At 43.3% G+C, this 21733-nt stretch overlaps 1 protein-coding gene and 1 long non-coding RNA gene across 17 annotated transcripts in view; one reads left to right on the top strand and one right to left on the bottom strand.

The window, feature by feature from the left end:
- Nucleotides 1–270: 270 nt before the first annotated feature.
- On the bottom strand, nt 271–6637 carry LOC111940931 (uncharacterized). Its single transcript, XR_015281151.1, has 4 exons — nt 6545–6637; nt 5781–5973; nt 4838–4958; nt 271–2025 (listed from the first exon to the last, which is right to left on the bottom strand). It is a non-coding gene; the product is annotated as an uncharacterized LOC111940931 (long non-coding RNA).
- Nucleotides 6638–8250: 1613 nt separating this feature from the next.
- The window catches only part of CAST (calpastatin), a 51961-nt gene continuing 38478 nt past the window's right edge, over nt 8251–21733 (top strand). For 4 of the 16 annotated variants that reach the window (XM_086869764.1, XM_086869761.1, XM_086869769.1 and 1 more), the window contains exons 1-3: nt 8375–8719; nt 13626–13691; nt 21104–21175. In XM_086869764.1, coding sequence (XP_086725890.1) covers nt 8678–8719; nt 13626–13691; nt 21104–21175 — 180 coding nt within the window. In that variant the 5' untranslated portion in view covers nt 8375–8677. Of the gene's footprint in view, nt 8720–8779; nt 8914–10387; nt 10541–13625; nt 13692–21103; nt 21176–21733 lie in introns of those variants that run through there. The other 12 variants (XM_086869760.1, XM_023943837.2, XM_023943839.2 and 9 more) reach the window with 7 other exon arrangements.

The following is a 21733-nucleotide window of genomic DNA, read 5'->3' as shown; positions in this document are numbered from 1 at the left end:
CTCCCTAGGGATCGTCTCCCCGGAATGCGAAGGCGATCCCCCGGCTCTCGCCGCACGGCTCGGCAGCCGGGGCAGAGGATGCGGAGGAAACATCCCCGCACAGACACAGGCAAGCTGGCACTGAACCCTTTAAACTCCTTGTTCTTCACAAATTACCAGCCCTCTTGCAACCACTGGCAGCGGGTTTGGGGATTAAAAGGATCGGTTATTACACAGTGCTGGCAGAGCTTTGGGGGAGTCTTTTTTAAAAGCATAACCTTGCTATCATGATTTATCCATATTTTATTTTTTTCCCCCCCTACAGTGGGAAAGGGAATTTTCACAGGTTCAGGTATCTTAATCTGGCTCATGCAAAGTACTGTTTCCACACTCTACTGTTGCAGAGATAAAGGTTTTTGGAGTCGACCTAAAACTCACTGAGTGGCAGTGGAAAGCCAATCTTTGCAGTGAGGTTTGAAGCTGGCTCCTGGCAAGAACAAGTGACCACATTTCCTCCAGCTGCGGCAAATTCGCAGGGGTGGAGGAGGATTTTGACTTTCTGGTGTCCCTAGTAGGTGGGCACTTGCACTCATACCGTGTTATTTGCAAAAATATCTATTTTCAGTGTCTAAAACAGCAGAATGCATTTATATTCTCACTCGAGGCTGTCACGTTTGCCACATTTAATAATTGCACATTAATTATTTAGCTTATTACTCCACCCCAAAGCTGCAGTGCCGCTGACCTGGTGCCTCAGGAGAGCAAAGCAGGACAGATCTGTCACAGAGCTGACTGGGGTGAGTCACAGCAGAGCTGCGAGGGGAGCAGGCATGGGGTGAGGGGTGTCATCCACCTCCCAGCCCCCCTCCCCTGCCAGGGAGCTTCTCTGCTCCTCCTCCAGAAGCAGCCTGGGAATTTGGACGTGGGCTAGGGGTGCTCTGCTGGTGCGAGGGCAGAGCACAGCATCCCCATGAGCAGGGGTGGCTCCGGCAGCATCAGCCTGGGCACGGTGTGTTTGTCCCATTCAGTGCCACCACAAGCCACCCCACACCAAACAAATTCATTTCCTCAAGAGGAGGATTTCCTGTCACTCCTCTCCCGCTCTGCGGTAGCTTCAGTTACTTGGGATTTTGCAACATTTGGGGCTGATGTGCACAAAACCGAAGTTCCCCCAGAACTGCCCTCCCTACATTTGCCACCCGCCCACATTTGCGGAACGCTGCTGGCGCAAATGGATGTCGTCTGCAGATGGAGTTTTGTCACCTACACAGCTCGGCACAGGGCACTAGACACCCCCAGGCAGCTCTGGGGTGGTCCCCCCTGCCCACAGAGCATCACCTCAGCTCACAGGACTGTCTGGCCCCATCAGCCTGCCTCGGAGAAGCAGTATGTGGATCTGCATAGATGCGACGGATTTGTGGGTTTGTGATATGCAAAAAAAAAAAACAAACCATTCTCTGTCACAGCTTATAATGATTTGCACGTCAGCCGCATTCAAATCGTGCTGGGTTGCTCTACCAAGTGGTTTCACTGCAAATCAAGTTCTCTGCACTCCTGTGCTCTCGCTTGCTCCTCAACACCCACAGAAACAGGTTTTGCCGTGCAGGGCTGCCCCAGCGCACATCTCGGGGCAAACACAAAGCCGGCAGATTAAAAGAGAAAGGAGGAACTGAGGACTGCTCCCAGGGGAAAGCAGTGTGTGCTGAGTGGAAGCTATCCATGCTTTGGCTCCATTAATGCCATATGTCTGATTTCAGAGGGGCATGAGCAGGAAGGGGAGCTGCTGCAAGCAGGGATGTCCTCGGGCAACGCGTGGCAGAGCCTTTCACCCAGCTGAGCTGTGCTGAGTGCTGTGGCCCTGGTGTTCACATATCCAGGTTGACCTCAATGCCCCTTCAATCTGCTTGCTTTTTTTTTTTTTTTAACTAGGAAAAACGTCGGCTGCCTTCAGAGCAATACAGAGCTGTAAAACGTTGTTGTAAAATATTTTCCATGCTACCCATGTTTCCTTTCCAAGCAATACCAGCTCCACGTTTCCATGCGTTTCTGAAACAAGAAAAAATTTACTGCGAAGCTGTGTTGCAATTTCCCATAAAATATTCCTGTGCCTCCCTGTCCTTAGTTTGGCTTCCTGTGTGTTGTTCTGATTGGAAGCTGTGCTTCTTCAGAGACACCAAGTGTGGTATTATCCTAAGAAAAGACCTGTGAAACTTTATCTGTAAGGGAACCCATCATGCCAATGATAGAAAAGAACTCGATCTATGCAACTGAGAAAACATGAAGAGGGAAATAATGTCAGGGCAGTGGATATAATCCACAAGGAGGCAGGCTGTAAGCAGATACATGGTTGTTAATATTAATGCAGCTTTTAACATATTAATGTCACTTTCAGATGAGGCACTAGTTAACCAAGTTAAACACAGGATGAACCAGATGCTAACAAGGCTGATAAATGCTCCACATCCACTAACTCCCATCCAGCCAATCCGCAATTATTGAGCAGACAGAACCCAGCATGGTCATTTCCCTGCCTCTCAACAGGAATTTCTTGTTTGCCAGGGTTTTTTTTATTTTCATACCCTGTCACAAGTGCAGAAGGAAACACTATGGAAGTACTCTTGTAATTACTGACATTTTGTTTCACAGTCAGCTACTGAAAGAATACAAGAAGAATCACAGAATCACAAAATAATTTAAGTTGGAAAACACCCCTGAGATCATCGATACCAACTGTTAACCCAGCACCACCAAAGCCAATACCAAACCAGGTCCCCAAGTGTCACATTTATATGCCTTTTAAATCCCTCAAGGGCTGGGAGCTCCACCCCTGCTCTAGGCAACACCACTCCCCAAACAACCAAGGATCAGGGAAGAATTTTCAAACCCTAGGAGAAAGCAAGAGATATTTTGCAGCCCTGGCAAAAGAGCATTTTTTGTTTTATAACAACTAGCACTGTCCAGTTCTCTCCCAGAAGCACAGTCCTGAAAACCCCCACAGAGCAGCTGCAAAGTCTTTTTTTTCTTTTTTTTTTTCTTTTTTTTTTTTTTATTACAGGATCATGGTCACTCCGTGCTGCTTGTCACTGACAGCTACAGATGATATCTAGCTACAGGGTGCTGCCCTGGATAACCCTTGCAAAAGCTGAGTGGAGGCAGGTGGAAGAGTTTTTTCCCTCACATTCCTAGCCCTAGATGATCTCCATGGTTTCTGTCAAAATTCTACCTTACGCTAACATTTTTGTTGTGTGATTTCACTGCAAATTTATTATACCTATCAGTGCTGTTTTGAGTTATTCTTCTTCAGTGTTTAATCATTAGTCTTTTTTTCTACCTGTGAATCATGGTAACATTGCCTAGTGGTACAGTGCATTACATCTTGTACAAAACAGTTGCAAGGTATTTATGGATGTACAAATACATATGCACACTATTTCTAAAGTAGTTGAGAATTAGCTTTAATTTGCTCTTGGATTAGTTATAAACTTTTTCAACCTTGATTGCATGTGTATCTGTGCATGGGTTAGACAGTGAGAAAAAGAAAAGACAAACCAAAATATAAGCAGGGATGTGATGACATTTCCTTCATCACTCTGGTATCAAAAGTCACACACTGCATCTTTGCAAACCAAAGCAGACAATTTTTAACTTCTTTTACCAGATGCATTTCAGAAAACCACAACTTTTTTCCACAACCCTTCCTCTGGGGAGCCTCTTAATACCAAGAATCTCAGGATTAATTTCACCTGAAGAAAGGTAGTGCCCTGAGGGAAGCATTGTTCACCTTGATGATTAAGGATAAGTGCACTTTGGCACTGGAGGGAATGCTATCAGTCTCAAGCAAATCACTTTTTCTGTAGCAAATGGAGACTACATGAGAAAGTGTCCAAGGAGTACATGGAATTTTTAATCTCTTGCATGGATTTTATGGCACAGTTCAAAGCATTTTCCAAAAATCTGCATATTGACAGTGTAAGCTGTACTTAAAAGATATGTGTTTTACTTTGTTAGCATGGATTTCTACTGATTTTGAAATCCTAGTGTATAAAGCGTTTAAAGTATATTTCTAAATACACAAGGCTTTTTGTCTTACCTATCACAGAACTCACCAATCTGCAATTTCTACCTACAGACTATTCCAACCCTGCAGTTTAAGCATCCAAGATGAAAGGTATTGTCATTTTCATATGTGTAAATCTTTACAACTCAGACTAATAAAAATCAGTGAGGCCTAGTTCATATATTTTCCTGCATTTTCATAACTCAATTTACACTGGGGAGTAGGTACCTCATCTTGGGAAAGTTCTTTGCAGATAAAACCAGCAGATGTGAGCTGCAGGCTGGCCACTCCTACATAGCTGCAATGTTTGACATTCACTGGGGCAACGCCTCACTCATTCTGCTGCTCTTCCTTTTGGACTCAATTTGGGGTCACAACCTCATCTGGATCTGTATCTAGCACAGAAAAATGCCTGTGGTCTGGTAAAAGCTTAATTTATAGTGAGGTTTTCAAGTCAATTATCTTGAACTTCTTCTGACTCCCAGAATGACAGCATCCTTCAGCTTCCCCAGCAGAAATTGGGGAGGGACACAGGACCAAACACACGTGGGTGGAATACAGTCCTGAATGGTGAAGGGTACAATTTTAATTTTTTCCCCTCCTGGTTGCATGTGATACATTGTACTAAACTTTGGGATTTGCTGCATTTCAGTGTAACAAAGGAGAAAATTTGGATAGATAAAAATTTTCATACATATCACCCAAATACATCTCCAGAAATTATTCAAGATTAGTTTAGAAATTATTTTGGTTTTTAATTAAAGTTCATCTCAGTATTTAGGGAATCAAAAAATACCAAACCTCAAGGGAGTCTCTAATTTTCTCTTGGTTGGTGTCAAATTTATGTCTTCTGTCTGAGGAGAAGAAATCTCCACTCAGCAGTGGGATGGAGTCCATCATGAAATCTTCAGACTGCACTAAACTAGAAGAGGACAAACAAATGATATGATAAAAGATGTTCATAACATGCAAAAATATATGTATCCATAGATAAAGAAAGAAACCTTTCTTTTCAATAGTAAGGATTGGTATTATTGCTTTCTAGAGCAAGAATGTCATCAAACTAGGCTTATCAACAAACAAAACTTCCAAGACTTAAAATTTCAATTTCCATTTACTGAACATGCTGTGAACAGAAACAGTAGAAGAAGAAATGAAATGTACTTGTCTGTCTTTGTTATTGTGGTGTGATAAAACAGGGTGAGACTGAACGCATCAAATTAAAAAGACAAAAAAAAAAAAAAAGTAAATCCTGATCATTTTGGGTTTCAAAGGAAGACAAGAGAACAAATGCAATGAGCTTCTTTGTAAATCACAGGAAGAGGAAGAAAGAAATGTTTAAAACCTATTTGTTTAATTAGTTTTTATACTAAGACTTCTTTTAAACTACCCTAGATAAAAAAATCCAGTTACACAAGAGATTTTGTACTTTATTTTGTAGATTTTGAGAATGACTCATAAGCTTGCAGTCATACCATTATGCAAGTTATATTAATAAAATATGTATGCTTGGCAAAAATTTCATCCCATCCTGCCAGAATTTTGAGCACCTTTTTATTGGGAAGCATTTGACGTCAACTGGTGCCCTTTGGAGATGAGGCATGATGGGGAAAATGAGTCTGTGATTCTCCATTCCAATTTTAGAATCCTAATACCTTGAATTACATGGAAATGCATCCATGACTATTAAAAGCACACAAACTCTTTTTCAATACTTGTTCACATCACTGCAGTAAAAAACAACCTGTGTGTTCCTGATGTGGTCACCTGCTCTTTTTCCAGCCAATAAACATTGAAAAAGCTGATTTTTTTGTGCCATCCATCACTTCTTGCATCTGTTTCTGAAGTGAAGAACTCCATGGGTAATATCAGGTAAAATCTCAGCAAGGCTCAGTGGATTTGTTCACTTGCAGACATTCTGAAGGAATAAGTAGAAACTGTGACAGAAAACACAGTGTGATTTTGATACCACACACTTGTACGCTGTTGCAAGCTGCAAGGAAAACTTATTTTTCCATAATTAAAGATAATAAGCGTCAGACTGACTTGGATAATTACTAGTGACTGCTCCACTCAAATACCCAAATCTTTACCGAAATGAGTAAACTGTTGGAGTGGTGTTTAGGCCTGCAGTATTTAAAAAGCTGACTCAGGCACTCATCAGCTGACTCTCCTTCTGTCAGACAAACAAGAACCTGCTTTTTTGTCCCCAGGTAAATATGTGCTGTCTACATCCTTTACATATAAAAGTACTCTCAAGTAGTTAAAAATAAACTTAGGGAGAAATTGCCAATAATCAATGGTTTCTTGAAGCAGTGGCAAGCTAGAGGAGCATTCTATGCAACAATGCCAAGCCCTCGGCCCTAAAGCAAGATTTCCATGCAAGGCTGGATGGAGCCCAGCCAGCTTACAAAGCACTGCAACAACTGCAGGAACTGGGGCAAATGTCTGAACAGCTCCCCTCCTTCCCACAGCAGCATTCAAACCTCATTTATAGACTGAACCTACTGGCAGAGCTGGAATGGGTGATGTGCTCCTGGGTCAGCAGAACCCTGAATGCCCAGCGTGATGCAGGCTGACATCACCAAGGCTTTCATGTGTTACTGCCCTGCTCCACTACTCCAATTACCATCAGCTCCAGCTGCTTGTCATCAGGCACGTCGCAGTGAGATGGGTGACGCTTCCTGAGGGTTCCCTGGAGCCCTCTGCCAGCAGGGAGGGTCTGCTGCCTGCGGCACAACTTGCTGGGGCTGCCGGAGTGACCCCAGGTAAACCTGCACACAACAGCCCCGTCTAGAAGCTTTGCATTTTAAACATGGCCCTCGCCTCCACCTCCTCTGGAGCACCTTGCCTGGGTGTCACAGGCTGAAACACTTCAGAGTTAGCCATAAACCTGCACGGATCTAATCAGAAAGGAAAAGCAGGGGTGGCCTCAGGCAGATCCATCTTGTTATAGATACATATTATATGCTGGCTTTTAGCAAATATTGTAATGAATGTTACATGTATAAGGTTAGAAAACTTTGTTGTATTAGTGTGGTTCCTTCTATTTCTGTTGTTGATGAAGCTTAGAAATGGTAGTGTAATAAACATATGTGTTGAGCTATGACATGGTATTGGAGTGGGGACTACTTTTGTATAACCCAGGGACTAGAGGAGATGGCTGGAGACCCCCCCCATTCTTAGATTATCTTGTCCAGATGAGGACAGCAGTAACCAGAGCTCTGGGGGAGGAATTTATTGCATTTCTGTTATCAAGGAATATGAAACTCGGTGGAGCCAAGAAGATTGATCTATTGAGAAGGGGGTGAGTCAAAAACTAAACAAAGAAACATCCAAAACTTAAGGAGAGTGTTTGAACCATGTATGAGAATTTATGAATATGTAGTAGGATTCTGTTTTTAAGGTGTAATCCTTTGTTAGTAAGGTGTGAATTGGCTGAATGCAGAGACACCTGGCTGTATCTGTATACTTTATCTCCTAATCATCTTTCTATTAAACCTTTAAATTCTATTAAAAAAAAAATAAAAATGTGAACCTCGTTTATCCACAATCTGAACATTCCCTCTCTGTCTGCAGAAAAAAAGCCACTTCCCAAGACCTCCAGGGGAGACCTCACCTGACAGCAGAGGGTGGAGGCACTAATTTGGTTTACAGGCTTCTTACCACTTCCCACGCGGATTAGTCCTACTGCTCCTTCCCCAAGAAGCAGGAGATGAGCATTCCCTAAAGACTGGGACGCTTTTCCTTTCTCCTCCTAATAGACAGGGCCTCCTGATCCAAGAACGTGTTCAGAGCTGCTTCTGTTCCCCCTTCAGAGCAGTGCAACTCATCCCAACAGCTGTTCCACCCATCCAGCCTGAGCCTGCGGCTCCCTGGCACAGAACACCCCAAACACCGACTTCTTTTACTGCACACAACCTGGCAAGACAAACTTGTCAAACTGTGCCCATTCCTGCACGCAACACCTGTGTTTTCTATTTTACAACCTGGCCTGCAACAAACCCCCATGGATGTGGGGGTTAACACCGCACCAACCTACGGGATGCGCGGCCAACTTCCCAAACAAGCGTGTTTGTGTGGTGGGAACGAGCTCACGCCAAGGTGATGGCCAAGGCTGGAGCCAGCCGGGAAGCTGGGCTGGAACAGCTCTAGAGGAGCCAGAGGCTGGTGGAGGAGCCTGGATACAAAAACTGGGGAAGGAGGCTGTCATAGGAACAGGGTGCCCAATTTGGAGTGAAGCTGGCAGAGGAGCCGCGTGTTGGAGCAGCTCCAAGCATCCTCCGCCCGGCTCCATCCCGGGGAAAGGGCAAAATCCTCGCTGGGGGCTGCCACGGAGCCTGGAGCCGCCGAGGGTCGGCTGTCGACACCCAAACGCTCTCCCCACGGGAATGACTTTCCTGAGGAGGAGAAAGTCTGCACACTCTTCCCCCCACCCCCCCAAACAGCGCTATTTTAAAGAAAAGCCACTCTCGCTCCAGCTGAGCACCCTCCTACCACAGGCTCCCCGTCCCCTCCCCGCCTCCTCACCCCGGACCCGCGGCCCCCCTGGTTCCCCCGTCCCGGCTGGGCCCCGGCAGGAAGGGGAGGGACCGAGGGCTATTCCAGCCGCCCGTGGAGCTCCTCTTCCCCGCCATCGGCATGTCGGCGCCCGGGACGGGCAGGCAGCCGCTGCCCGCGGCGGTAAGGCGGGCTCGGGGACGCGGGGAGGGCTGTGAGGAGGGCGGCGATGCCCTTGGTGCCCCGCGGCCCCGGCGGGGGAGCGGCTCCGCGCCGGGCGCCGCCCTGGGCGCGTCCCGGGCCGGGCACTGCCGGGCAGGACGGGCAGGAGGAGCAGCCGCAGCGCCATGGCTTTCGCCCGCTGGTGGTACGCCATGGTGAGTGCGGAGGAAAGCGCCGGCAGAGCCGGGAGCACCGCGGTGGGGAGAGGGGGCACCGCTGTGGGGAGCCGGGAGCGCGGGGTGGGCCGGGCCGCATGCTCCCGCCACTCCCCGGCGTTGGGGACGGAGAAGGGAGTAAGGAAAGAGGGGTTATGGTGCGGCTGGAGGCGAGACAGCACTTTTTTAAAGAAAAAAAAAGCTTCAGTGGTTCGGGCCAGGTGGAAGCGCTCCTCCCGCTGTCCCTCCGCATCCCATCCGCTGTCAGAAAAGCGACGCAGGAAACTGAGGGTTCTGGTGCTGTTAGTAGTTCTCGTCGTAGTTCCCCGAGTAACGCGGGCTCGCGGGGTGACGAAAGCGCACCAGAAAGCGTAAGACAGGATTTTTTTTTTTTTTTTTTTTGATGGGAATGTTGCTGTTTCGGAAGAAAACGGCGCTGCGCCTTTTCCCAGGAGCGTGCTCTCCTCTGCAGGTGCTGCCGGGAAAGCCATCGCCTGCCAGACCCTCCCTGAGCAAACCACGGCTCCCTATGGCTTGGCCAGACTTGGGTCGCTGCTCATTTACTGTGACGAACCCTCGACTTCTTTAAAAAGGCTTTAAAAATCTTTAAAGAAACCTTTACGGTTTGTTGCGCATAGGAGGAAGGTGTTGGTCTCTGTGTTCTTTCAGTATGGAGTGTCGAGAAAAAGTTTGCGTTCTGTTAAAGCTTTACAGAAAGCATATGTTTTGAAGTGTTGGTTTCAGGGAAAATACCACTTTTATGTATTTCCTATGTATATGATCAGTCAGGTTAAATCTGTTGATGTTAGAACTGTACTTTTAAGTTGCTCTGTGTAGCTTGGATCAGTTCTAGCACTGTTTTAGCAGTGATCACTGCTTTAGCTTGATCACTGTTTTAGCAGTGTTTTCGGGTATCAGCCATTGTGAGTCAAATCATTGTAGTGGAAGTGACACAAAATCAGAGGGGAAAGTTTGAGAATTAACCACACTAAGCTGTGGAATGGATGTAAAAGGCCTCATTATAGATCAGTGTCATTGCATCCGGGGGAAGAAAAGATACTAAGATTTGGCTGTGTGTGTTGAGGTAAGAAGTCTGTTCCCACAGCTGCTCCTTTGGAAGCCCCTGTTTGTGGTTGTTGGCACTTGTGGGCCTCCAAGTGGGACTGGAGTCCTCTCTCGTGCATATGATTCACACTGGGTAGGTAGGAGAGGCAGGAAACGTGGGTGAGAGGAACAGACACAAAGGAGATGGATGTTTTTTCTGGCTGGTGTATTTAAAGCTGGGGTTGGACGTAATAAGAATTTGGGTTTCGCCTTGTGATTCCTTACCTAGCTTGATTGTTACTCCCCAGCAACTCTTTTGTATCTGACAGTTTTCCAGGCAGTGTCAAAGAACTCTGTCTTCCTCCCAGTTCCAGCTGAGAGCGAAGGTCAGCTTCCCATCTCCTTAAATAGTGGTAATGCTGAGTCGATTGCCTTCAGCTGAGAATCTTGCAAGACTTCACTCCTCACCCAGTTACTGCACATCCACTGAGATGCTGTGCAGAGGCCTTAAACCAAAGGCTTGTTAATGCCTTCTAAATCTCCTGAGATTTTGAAGGAATTTCTTGGGAAGCCTTTAGTGAAGGTTGGATTTTTGTGCACATAAGTCTATTCAGTTGTTAGTAATTTTCTCTGCTTTTTCACCAGTTACTTTCTAGTTTATGAGCACTATTTGAGTCAGAAGTTTAAAGGTGTGACTTAATAGTGTGGTGACATTTTTGTGCACTTTGGAATAGGATGAAGATCTCAGGATAAACTTTCTTGCTCATGACACTTATGTATTTTCGTGAACATGTGATTATGGGTAGAATTGTGTGGGTTTTTTCTTAGTTAGTAAGGTTGGAAAATATTTTGAGCCAGCTTAAAAGCTACGAGGAATTGTTAGCTCATGAGTTAAACTAAAATTGTCACTTCAGCTGTACGCCCACTGTTGATGTGACAAGGCTGGAGCTGCTCTGATCCACTGCCTTGGTTAGGAATCTGTATCTTTGGCACTGTAAAGGAAAATGAGCAGAAAAGGAAAGAGTGCCCAAAGAAAAAGTCAGCTTGTCATCATGAGTTGTGAATATTAATGAGCAGTGAATGTACACTGTCCCAAAAAACCTGAGCTTAGGCTTCTGACTAAACAGATTGATTTACTGCCTGGTTTTTGTTTTTTGTTTTGTTTTGTTTTTTTTTGTTTCTTTGGAGGTTTTTTTGTTTTGTTTTGTTTTCTTACTATATTTAATTTTTTTAGTGGAGGGTTCAAAGCTTGGAAATCCAGGTAAGAAAAGAGCTGTTGAAGGCCACTATTGAAACAGGGTCCTTCATCATACTTTATGCATTAAGTGTTCAGGGAGCCAGCATGGTTTCCTCAGGTGTACTGTGAAGCTCTGCTTCTCAAGGTTACCTCTTCGGGACAGCAGACTTTCCTGCAAGGCAGTACTTTCACGGACTGTTTTACTATCTGAGGCCAGGGAGTGAGTATCAGGGCTCTGTGTGTACACAGTGCATTGCTCAACTTACTCAAGACAAAACAGCTTCGGTCTGACCATATGTGCTTTGTGCCCTGAGTTGGAATAAATATATTTAGGCTCTGAGTCAAAGTGTCTTTATTATAGATGCTGTTTGACATAACCTTCTGGAAGGAGATGTCATGCTTTTAATGTCTCTCTGTCTTTAATTTAGGGGTAGCAAAGTTGTGGTCCTTGCCCTGGTTTGTTCTGCATCCTCTCTGCACATTGAAGCTGCCCTGGGGTCCTTCAGGGCGTTGTTCTGCTTGAGAGGTGGTTGAGGGAATCCTGCCAGTCCCCTTCCATATCTCTCTCTTCCTATTCTTGGGTGTGGGTGCCCTTTTGGTGCCATGGTCCTGTCTGCTGTGGGTTTCTTTGGTATGAAGATGAGGAGGTGGACTTAGGGAGGAAGGGTAGCACGAGACTCAGCCCTGATGAAGACCTGGCATACTCAGTAGGAGGCAAGAATTTAGTTCTTACATTCCCTGGCTTTATTTAGTGAAAGAAAAAAAAAAAAAAAGCAACAACTAGAGACCCTGCACTTCTTTTGGTGTTGCTGCTTTTAAAGCTGTGTCTGAATTTGAAGAAGAAAGCAAATGAAAGTAATAGAAGACTTTAATAGCTGGATTCAGGATAATACTTGATTTTTGGAGCATTTTAATGCTGAGGGTATCCATGCAAGAAGATAGCCTCATCAAGAGTGTTCTCCTTTAGCTCCTGAGCCTCTTGGCAGTGCTGGCTCAGAAATTCCCCATCTGTCAGCAACAGGACACTCACTAGCATTGCTCTTAACTGATGTGTGTGCAATGTGCTTTTATTGTGGCTGTGAAAAGCACAGATAGCTGGGTAAATTGTGTCTCTACTGGAAGTGCTATTATGGAGCAGTGAATCAATTAATCTCTTACCTGAATAGACAACCTTGTTTTTCCTCTAAAGAGGCACAAATGGAATATGAGTATAGCATTTCCAATTTCAAAACTCATCGAGTGTCTTAGTCATAACCAAACTCATTTTAAAAACTTGAATTGTTAGAGGTTGTCCAAAACAATTATTGAAATTTTTGTTGATATAATACTTTTTTTCAGCTTGCCTTTTCTCCTGCTGATGTGCTGGAACTGATTTCTGTTGAAGATAGTGCAGTGATACATGGATCATTACTTTCTCCCTATAGCCATGTGAAGAAAAATCTGCAGGAACTCATTACTTAGTGGATTAGCAGGCTCTACCTCCTGCTGCTCAGTCCTGAAAACAGAAGGGAATAAATGGGTCTTGAATCATCTCCTGTCTTTACTTAACAAGACAAACCAGACGTGAATCCTCCCTCCCAGATGTCTCAGTTGCTGTGGGAAGTTACACAAGCTGAGATAGTAGAGAGTAGCTATATTATGTTGCCTTTTGTGTTAACTTCTTGCTTTTTGCTTTTATTATTTTTGAAAAGAGATTTGGAAACAGATTTCTTGAGGAACCACCACTTTTCAGGAACACACACAGTTACAAAATGCTGGATACCAGGATACCAGTGTGTGTGCTGGGCAAATTGTGTCTTTCTTTACATTGCTGCACATAGGAAGCTACTGGGATTGTATATCAGGTTAAATGAAAGGAAGAGGAGGAGATAAAAGGTGCAGGAGGTTCAGGGATCCTGGAAGAACTGTGTTTTCCCAGTGTGCACCTGTGCCTGAACTGTTGGATCATTTATTTTTTTCTGTCAGCACCAGAATTACAGCAGTCATGGTAACAGCTTTCTGTCAGGTGAGGAGGTGCTGTCAAGCATTTCAGTGTATCTGAGGGGAGTTGAGATGTTGGAGTGGGTTGCACACATCATGTTGGTGTCTCTGAGAGCTGTTCAGTAGCTGCTGAAGCCTGTGGTTCTGACATTTCCAAAACAAGCACTGGAGAGTGAGGGATGAGTGATAAGCTGAATATCTTCCAGAACTTTTCATGAGAACAGTCATGTGGCTGCCCTAAGAGTCATGACCTTCAGTTTTTCTTGAAGTTATGCAGCAGGCCATTTAGAAATCCTGTCCATTGTGAGAAGAAAAACTTTAAATGTTCCCTGCTGTCATATTGTGGTAGCTGAAAGGAATCATCCTTATACTAAGATGTATGAGAATTTCTTTGTGTGGAAGATATGACTTAAGATCTAAGTAACTACACATCTATTTTCTCTGTTCACAGCATGGTGACAAGAAGGCAAGTGAAGCTTCTTCCAAGGCAGGAGAGAAAAAAGCAGAAGTGGAAGAGGTAAATTCAAGTGTTTGAACATATTAAAAAGAAAAGTTGGCAATGAATTTCCTCATAGACTGATGTTTGACTTTTGATAGCAAAGTGGTAGTTTTTGGACAGTTCACTCACTCCAGACAGTCATTATTCATCCCAGGAATGTTTAGTTTTGTCTTGTGCTGCTGAGCAGCCTACTAGAAATGTTGTTATTTTTTTCTCTGTTCAGATTTTCCCGAATATTTCACATTGGTATCTGTGGAAGTTACTTCAGTGGAGTGTCTGCTGTGCAGTGCTGGTACAGTGAGACACATCTGATGGCCCTGGTTTTTCAGTTTCCCAGAAGTACAGGTGAAGGGAGTGCACTGTGATGCTTTCCACCTGATGGTTCACCCGCAGCAGAAGCTGTGTGGGAAATAACTTTGCTCAATCCTGTTTGACTGCACTATAAATCAGGGTCAGTGAATGCTTTTGTTACAGTCCTCTGAAGTAGATGATTCAAGCAATTGCTTTTCTTTCCTGTTCAGAAAGCAAGGAAGGCTTCCCTAGCCTGAGAACATGTTCCTCCTTTCCTCTTCAGTCAGCTTGTTTTTTTCATAAATACCATTGTGCATTTATTCATTTTTGGTTTAATGCCATGTTCTTTGATTGCACATTGTTCTTCTCAATAGAGTAGTGCTGACATTTTTTGGGGGGAGGGTAGGAGTCAAGGCTTGTAGTTTGTGGTTCTGGGGCTAATGTTTCTGTCCTCTCATTGAGAAAATCTGTTTCCAGCAAAACAAGGCTCTTACTAAAATTTATTGTCCAGATACTTCTGCTTTTTGAGTCCTTAAAATACTGAATGTATGTTTCCTCTCATGAATTTCTTCATAATTTTTTTTTTTTGTTCCATCCACTGTGCAGTGCTTAAAAGTGGAAATAGATCAAAAACCTCTTCCACAGATCGACTGAGGGGCATTAACTCCAGTGTGACTCATTCCTACCTCCAAAACACTCTGATTTGTTAAGCAGTTGAGGAAGCAACTCAAAATCTTTCAGCAACTTTTGCAAGAGTCTGCAATGTTACATTACATTTTTTTTTAAAGTCAGAGATAATTCTTCAATTTTTGAAGCAGAAATTTATAATATATTTGTAGAGAGCTTTGTGCAGCATTGTCTAGAATATTGAGTTTGTTCACTGGCCTGCTAAAAAAGGTTTGGCATTAGAAAAATTACAAGAAAATATGAAGGTCTTTGAAGAGTTTATATCCATACTGAAAGGAAAATAGTAAAATCAGTATGATTGTTGTTTAATCAAAAATAACAACAAACAGCTCTTGTCTCTCAGATTCTTTGGGTGTATAGTCCTGAAGGAATGAGAGAAGGAGGGTAGAACTTTGAAAAGCAAACTTAGGAAGGGCCTTGCACTGGTTTGAGTGGGAGATGCCAATTAGCCACAGCACCAAGAGGAATTCCCATGAATACTGTTAGGGTGTAGAGCAGGCTTCTTAACCCTTTCTTCTTGGAGACTTAAAAGTAAACTGAAGAAAACACAGCAGGTTTACTGTAGATGGAAACGTGTTTGGTAAGAGGTGGACTTGCACAGAAAGGATGAAGCTGTGATGCCATGGTGGACAGGGTCGTGTTGTCCTTGGAAAGACTGATCTCCATCACTTCATTGCCTCAAGATGCTAGCCAAGGAAGGACCCTGTCATACTTGTTTGCATCATTTCAGCAGTGCAGCTCAGGCTGTAAGTCTGGATTGGATGGGGGATCTGCTTGCACAGCTTTGGGTTGAGTTTGGCACAATCTGTCAGCCCAGTGATGAGCAGCTGAGTGTGTGTCTGTGCATGGAGCCTTGTAGAAACAGGCAAAAGATATGTTGGAATTTCCAGATGTGTTAAAATATCTAATTGAAAAAAAAAAAAAATTAAAGGCAGTTTTTCATGAGTGTAGATGTCAAAAAAGTGTGTGTGTTGTACTGGGGACTGCTCCAGGACAAAGTCTCAAGTCACAGGGATCTATCTTAAATCTTGATGTCTTTGTTGTTAGAACCTCATATTTATGAGTTCACCTTCTAGGGAGAGGGTACTGAAAATCTTGATCAGCCTTACTGAAATGTTTTCATTCCTTGTAGCTGTGTGTATGGTGGGGTGTTAACAGAATGGGGGTCGTTGGAATTGCTGGTTGCTCGTGCCTGTGAAGCTGTGGCATATTGTTGCAGCTGGGATGCAGCTGCCACCCAGTAAAAGTGAGTGGTGTGCCACAGGTTTCCTATTTCTGCCCCTCTGTTCTCTCACTGTGATGTGACATCGTGGACCTGAGCCAACATGTTTGCAGCGTGCCATTGCAAAGCACATGAAATAGCGTATTTCCTTTCTTCCTCTTGTTTCCTGGTGTTCCAAGGCTTTTAGAAATTTGTCAGCATGTGAGGAGCAGCTGATGTGGTTTTATTTTATCCCCATCTGGATGTTGTCTTCAGCTTACGTGTGTGTGTCCTTTCTACCAGTTTCAGATCACTTCCACTTTTGAGGCCATTGGGACACTAATGCTCTAGAAACTGTTGGTTGAAGTATAAATATAAAGTATAAATGCTTACTTAAGGGTACTTACTACTTAAGGGTAGATGGCATAAAAATCACCGAAGAAAAACCCAGGATGGTTCATAAAATATACTGAACTTAAGAAATCCCTGGCCCGCAAATTGAGTCTGAAAGAGTATTTAGAAGAAACATCTGCATGGATCTGAACTGTTTTTACATCACTGATTTTGTTTTTTTTTCCTGTCTGCTGCTGACCACTGCTAAAGACAGGGGAATGACAAAAATGAAGCTTTCCCAAACTCAGGAAGGCAGGTCTTGAGGGTGAGGTGCACCTGGGGTGAGGTGCATTGTCCTGCTGTCTTAATCTTGCATGTGATGTCCAGTCAGTGCTGCCTGTCAGAGGGCTGCCCTTGGAGCACAGTGTGTTCTGCTACATAATCACATGAAATTCATAAGAATAACGCTGAACAAGTGCTCACATTGTGTGGGGCTGTGGTCTGAAATCCCTCTGCTCTGAGACAATCCACGTTAATAATATGGAGAAAGATGTGTTGTGTTCTCTTGTTACTGTCTCAGAGGGAAATACCAAGGAGAGATTCTGTATCTGTGTAAAAGCCCAACCTGTGCATGGCTGCTGTCTGGATGTGAAAATGTGATATTAAAAAGGAAGACAGAGTCATATATTCTAGGAATTGGAAACCACAGCTAGGAGTGAGGCCATATTTCACCAGATATGGTATGTAAAACAGGACCCTCTCTAACATGTCCTGAAATTTTGAATTGTTCTCTATAGGACTGTAAGCAGACCCTGTGCTACTTGCTCAGCTCATTGTACTTTACTTACCAGGAAATATATTCTTTGGAAGAATTTATATATATATTTTTGGACGAATTATATTCTTTGGAAGGATGAGATGACAGTGATGATTTGTTGTTCTAAAGTATCTCTACCCTTTTAGAATTGATTCTTTGCCCTGAAACCAGTGTGTCTGTGATACTTTTTCATCCTGAGGCTCGCCACTTGGGATTCCAGAAAAAGCAGTAAGGCTGAGTAAAGGCATTATGATTGGTGACAATCTTGTTGGGGTGTCCACTGCTGGTCTGAGTGGTGAAAGTGCATGGGTAGTTTTTTACATGCAGTGTTTCTGAGGTTTCTTTTTACTTTGCTACCAAATTACTAATTTATATCTGCACTGTTTGTTCTTTCTCCCTTGTGCCTCAGAGCACCTTGGCACTGGCAGAGGGGATTGTGACCTTAATCCATCTTCAATAGAGGAGTGTGAGGGTTCTGAGAAGCACAGCAGCAGCTTCTTTATCTGTCTCCCTTTTCTGTTTTGGTGCTTCTTTTGACTAAAGTGCCAAAGGTAGTTGAAAAATAACATTATTTCCGTTAAATTCTGGTACTCACTGGGAGCTGTTGCAATGTAAGTCTCTGCCTTCAGAAGGAATATAGGGTGATTACTGCTTGAGTTGTTCTTGAATGAAAGATTGATAGGGGGAGGCTGAAATGCTGCAGATGGTTGTCAAAAGCATTTGCAGAGCAGAGATTGCACATACTTGCCTCTTGTGGTTTTTTTCCTCTTAAGACAAGTGTACCATGAGCATTCTCACTGCACTCTTACAATGAACACTTGAATGTTGTAGTCCAAAATGAACATTGTCCATGTTTCTGGGTAACAGTTTTAACACATGTTCTTACTTTGCAAAATCCATTTATCAGAAGAATGTATATTTCATCTCCTCTTTATTAAACCTGCAGAATTAATATTCCACTCTGAAATACTGTTCTGTCTTTTTCATGCCACTGCTAATAATGAAGAGTAGATTATTAGTACCTGTGTGCCACAGCTTTTATTCCTTCACACACAATTCTTTACAGGGCCATAATTCTTTTAAATCATTTCATAAAGAAGCTGTGTTTTGATAATTCATTGTCTCTGTTAATATCAGGTTAGAAAGCAAGGTATGAGCACAGCTGAAAGGTAGTTCTTCAGTTGTTTGTGTCTGAGATTGTCACAGAAGAAAAATACTCTTCCATTTCTTGGAGGGGGAGAAGATGAGAACAGCTCTGATGTATCTGTCAATAAAGGGTATCTGAGCTGGTTTGCATGAGGGCAACATCTTGGGAAACACCCTAACATCCTAATTTTAGTAAGGGTGAAAGAAGGATAAACGTAATTGAATGATGTGGCCAGTCCTTCTGCTTTTACAAACACATTAAGGGATACCTAGATGCCAAGGAAGGTGCTGTTGAAAGATGACTCTGGGAACTAAAATATGTATGACTCCATGTGCTATGGTCAGTATTCATTAAGTAATACTCATTTGATATGGTAGCTTAAACTTCCACATGGATTGTCTCTGGGTAGTCTTTCTCTCTTCCAGAGGAGAACTTATTTGTTAATTTTTCTTCTCTCTCTGTCTTTATCTTTTATTGCTGTTTGGTCTACCACCAAACAAATATTGGCATTAGCATTTTTTTCTTTATTCTGTTTAGTTGATTAACATAAGTTCACACTCTGAACAGGGATTTATTTCCCTCTGTTAGCTGGTTCTGTTTCTGGAGGGGGCATTTTCTTTGGTTGTTTTTGTTATTTTTTGAGGTGGGGTTGGGAGGTGAGATATTTTGGTTTTGGTTTTTGTCTGGTTTTTTGTTTGGGTTTTTTAATTTTGGGGGTTCTTTTTGTTTTTTTGGGGAGGTTGTTTGGTGTTTTGTTTTTTTTTCTTGTGTTTTGTTTTTTGTTTTTTTAATTTTTAATTGTTCTTTTGGTTTGGTTTGGGTTTTTTGTTTTTTGTGGCTCAGACTTGTCGGGGGTGGGGAAAGCTACCCTTGTGCCTCAAATTTTTGAGTATGTTGGTAGGTGTCATAAAGACTCCCTTCTCTAAAAGAACTTAATGGATTTGTGGAATTCTGTGATATTTTCAGAGCATCACAGTTCTGTCAGACATAGTCTTTGGTACCGAAGGTAAATCCTGACCACGATAAACCCTGAGCCAGAGGCTGAACATGAGGTGGCAGTCAAGATCTGTGGTGCTGAAGGTGTGCCCACAATTCTGACTGCTCTTCAGAGTTTTCCTCTTTTTTTTTTTTTTTTGGTGATTCTTTTATGGTGACTCTTTTATTTTTTCTCTTTGAAAAGGGAAGGCTAGCACTTCAGATTTTGAGCTTCTTGGACAACTTAATTAAAAGCTGAAGGATTTGTGGGTAATGCTTATTACAGAGTCTTCAGTGCACTGACTGCCCAAGATGTTCTGCATCTCAGTACTGTCTCTACAAAATTGAAAGTGCATCACACCTCCATCACCTGCCTCCAGGATCATTACCACCTCAGCTGGAGCACTGCTTCCTTCCTAGGGGAGTTAAAAATGTTCATTGTTACTAGAGTTGAAGAGCATGTGGAAGAAGATTTTCTGCTCTCTTAGGAATGTGTGGTCAGAGGAGAAAATACAGAGATGAACCCGACTGACACGCTGTTGCTGTTGGAGCAGATGCAACATAAAGCAGAACCTTAAGAAACTTCATCCAAGCTCTTTTATTGTGCTTATACATAGCATTTTTATACCCTTCTGACCCCACTGTGCACTCCATCCCATTGCCCATCATCACACCACTCCTCAAGTCCATTGCTAGAAGCACTGTTTTGAGAAAGCATCCCCAGAAATCCAAAATACAGATAAATCCTGGTTTTCCATGATGTCTTTTGCAGCACATATGTTCTTTGTTTTCTTCTACCCTTATTTTCTTCCTCTTCTCATGGACACACAGGAATCCTGCTGGCTTCTTTTTGTCAACTCTTTTGTCTGACCCCCAGCCTGCTGTGGGTCCTCTTCACAACACGTGAGGGAGAGTGGCTGTGATGAAGGTCCTGTGTGTCTCTGGGGTGTGTTTGGGGTGTCTCTGGGCTTTGTTTCTGCTTTTTCCTTTAACCACATCCTGCAGCCTGGGCAGAGAGCCCAGGTTCTGGGGAGGTCTGTGATGGGCAGCAGCACTGGGCTTCAGTCACTGCACAGGAAGGTTCTGGGCTGGAATGCTCCTAACATCCTTTTAATAGGCAAAAAGCAGTGATAGCCTTGGGTTTTGCAGCATCCTGTGGAATCTTACTGGGATGCCACTGGTTCCAGTGTGATCCTTGATGTAAGATTTGGGGCATATTTTCGTCGTGTTAATCCTGCCCATGCTCCATTTCTGGAGGTGACTGGTGAATGTCCATCTTTGCTTGCTGATCTCCAGGTTTTCAAACTAAATCAGAAAGAGGAGGTGGAATTACATGAATGGCAGAGGTCTCTGATCTCCAGAGTGTTACAAATCTGGTGTCCCATACATTGAAAACTTCTGAGTTTGCTGGTTGACTCTCTGGTCCTTCTGCAGCCTGCCCTGCTGGTGGAGAGCTGTTGAAATTTTTTAATTGCATGGGAAATCTTGTGCTTCTTAGAAAAAACATAATTTCACCCTTAACTTTGTATCTTTACTTCCCTGCTGGAGGATGACTTCTGGGTAGTCATTCACATTCTGTCTAAACAATAGCTTGCCCCCCTTGTTTTCATGACACTTTTTATATAGATACTGTTGCTTTAACTGTTAGCTTGAAGTAGAGTTGCTGTGCCACAGGAAATAGCACAGATTTATGTATTTTCCATAAAACGCTGCAGGAGAACTAAGACTCTTCTGGGTGTGCACATTTCTGGGCTCTGAGATGTGCCTGTGTGAATTAAAGTTATGTAGGAGAATTCATTTTTTGGATGACTCGCCTTGCAAAAATGTTCTAGGGAACATTTTTAAGTGTGTTTTTTTCTTTTTTAATACTTTTGGTTCAGGGTTTTTTGTTGTTGTTGTTTGTTTGTTTACAGTTTTACTTGGCTTTTCTTTTCCTTCATCAACATTTCTGACCTTTATTATGTCTTTTTATTTTCTAGAAGAAACAAGCAAGTGCTAATGTCAGCCAGCCACCCAAAAGAGAGACAAGTGGAGCAGCTGCTTCTGCTAAGGTAATGTGTACTTAAGGAAATTATCTTTTTAGACAAGTGAGGAGGATGTGGTGTGACTGCATCCCCTGCACTGGGATAGAAAAGGATTTGTTTGCCAACATTCAGCACCACAAGGGTGCTCTTCCTGACTTGCTAGAAGTTTTAACTGTTGAAATGAAAAGGGAACACAAGTCTGCAGAATGCCAGTGTTGACATTGTGAGGAAATAAATGGTAACATGCTCCCTTTTCTCATGTTCTTTGTTAGTCTCCCAGTTATTTTGAAGGATCCTGGCCCTGTTGATGTCGGTTGGCACCTTAATCTGATTATTGTGGGGCTGTGTTTCTTTTTTCACCTTGAGGTGTTTGCATTTTTTTGGTTCTTTTTACTTGGTGGAACTCCGTGAGTTTGAAGAGCTGGCAGCTTGTCTTTGCCTTCATTGCCCCCAGAGCAGTTCAGCTTATAATTCAAGAAGCATTTTAAATCTGAGTTACTAAGGAGTGCAGGTGATACTCTCTGAGGGAAAACACGGTGCTCAGGTTTTGCAGGGTATTGAAAAAGGGTGTAGAAAATACTCTTG

This window comes from Cyanistes caeruleus, chromosome Z, assembly GCF_971803275.1.
Source record: "Cyanistes caeruleus chromosome Z, bCyaCae1.hap1.1, whole genome shotgun sequence".
Taxonomy (NCBI): domain Eukaryota; kingdom Metazoa; phylum Chordata; class Aves; order Passeriformes; family Paridae; genus Cyanistes; species Cyanistes caeruleus.
The sequence above is the reverse complement of the archived record's forward strand: the minus strand, read 5'-3'. Positions and strand labels throughout refer to the sequence as shown.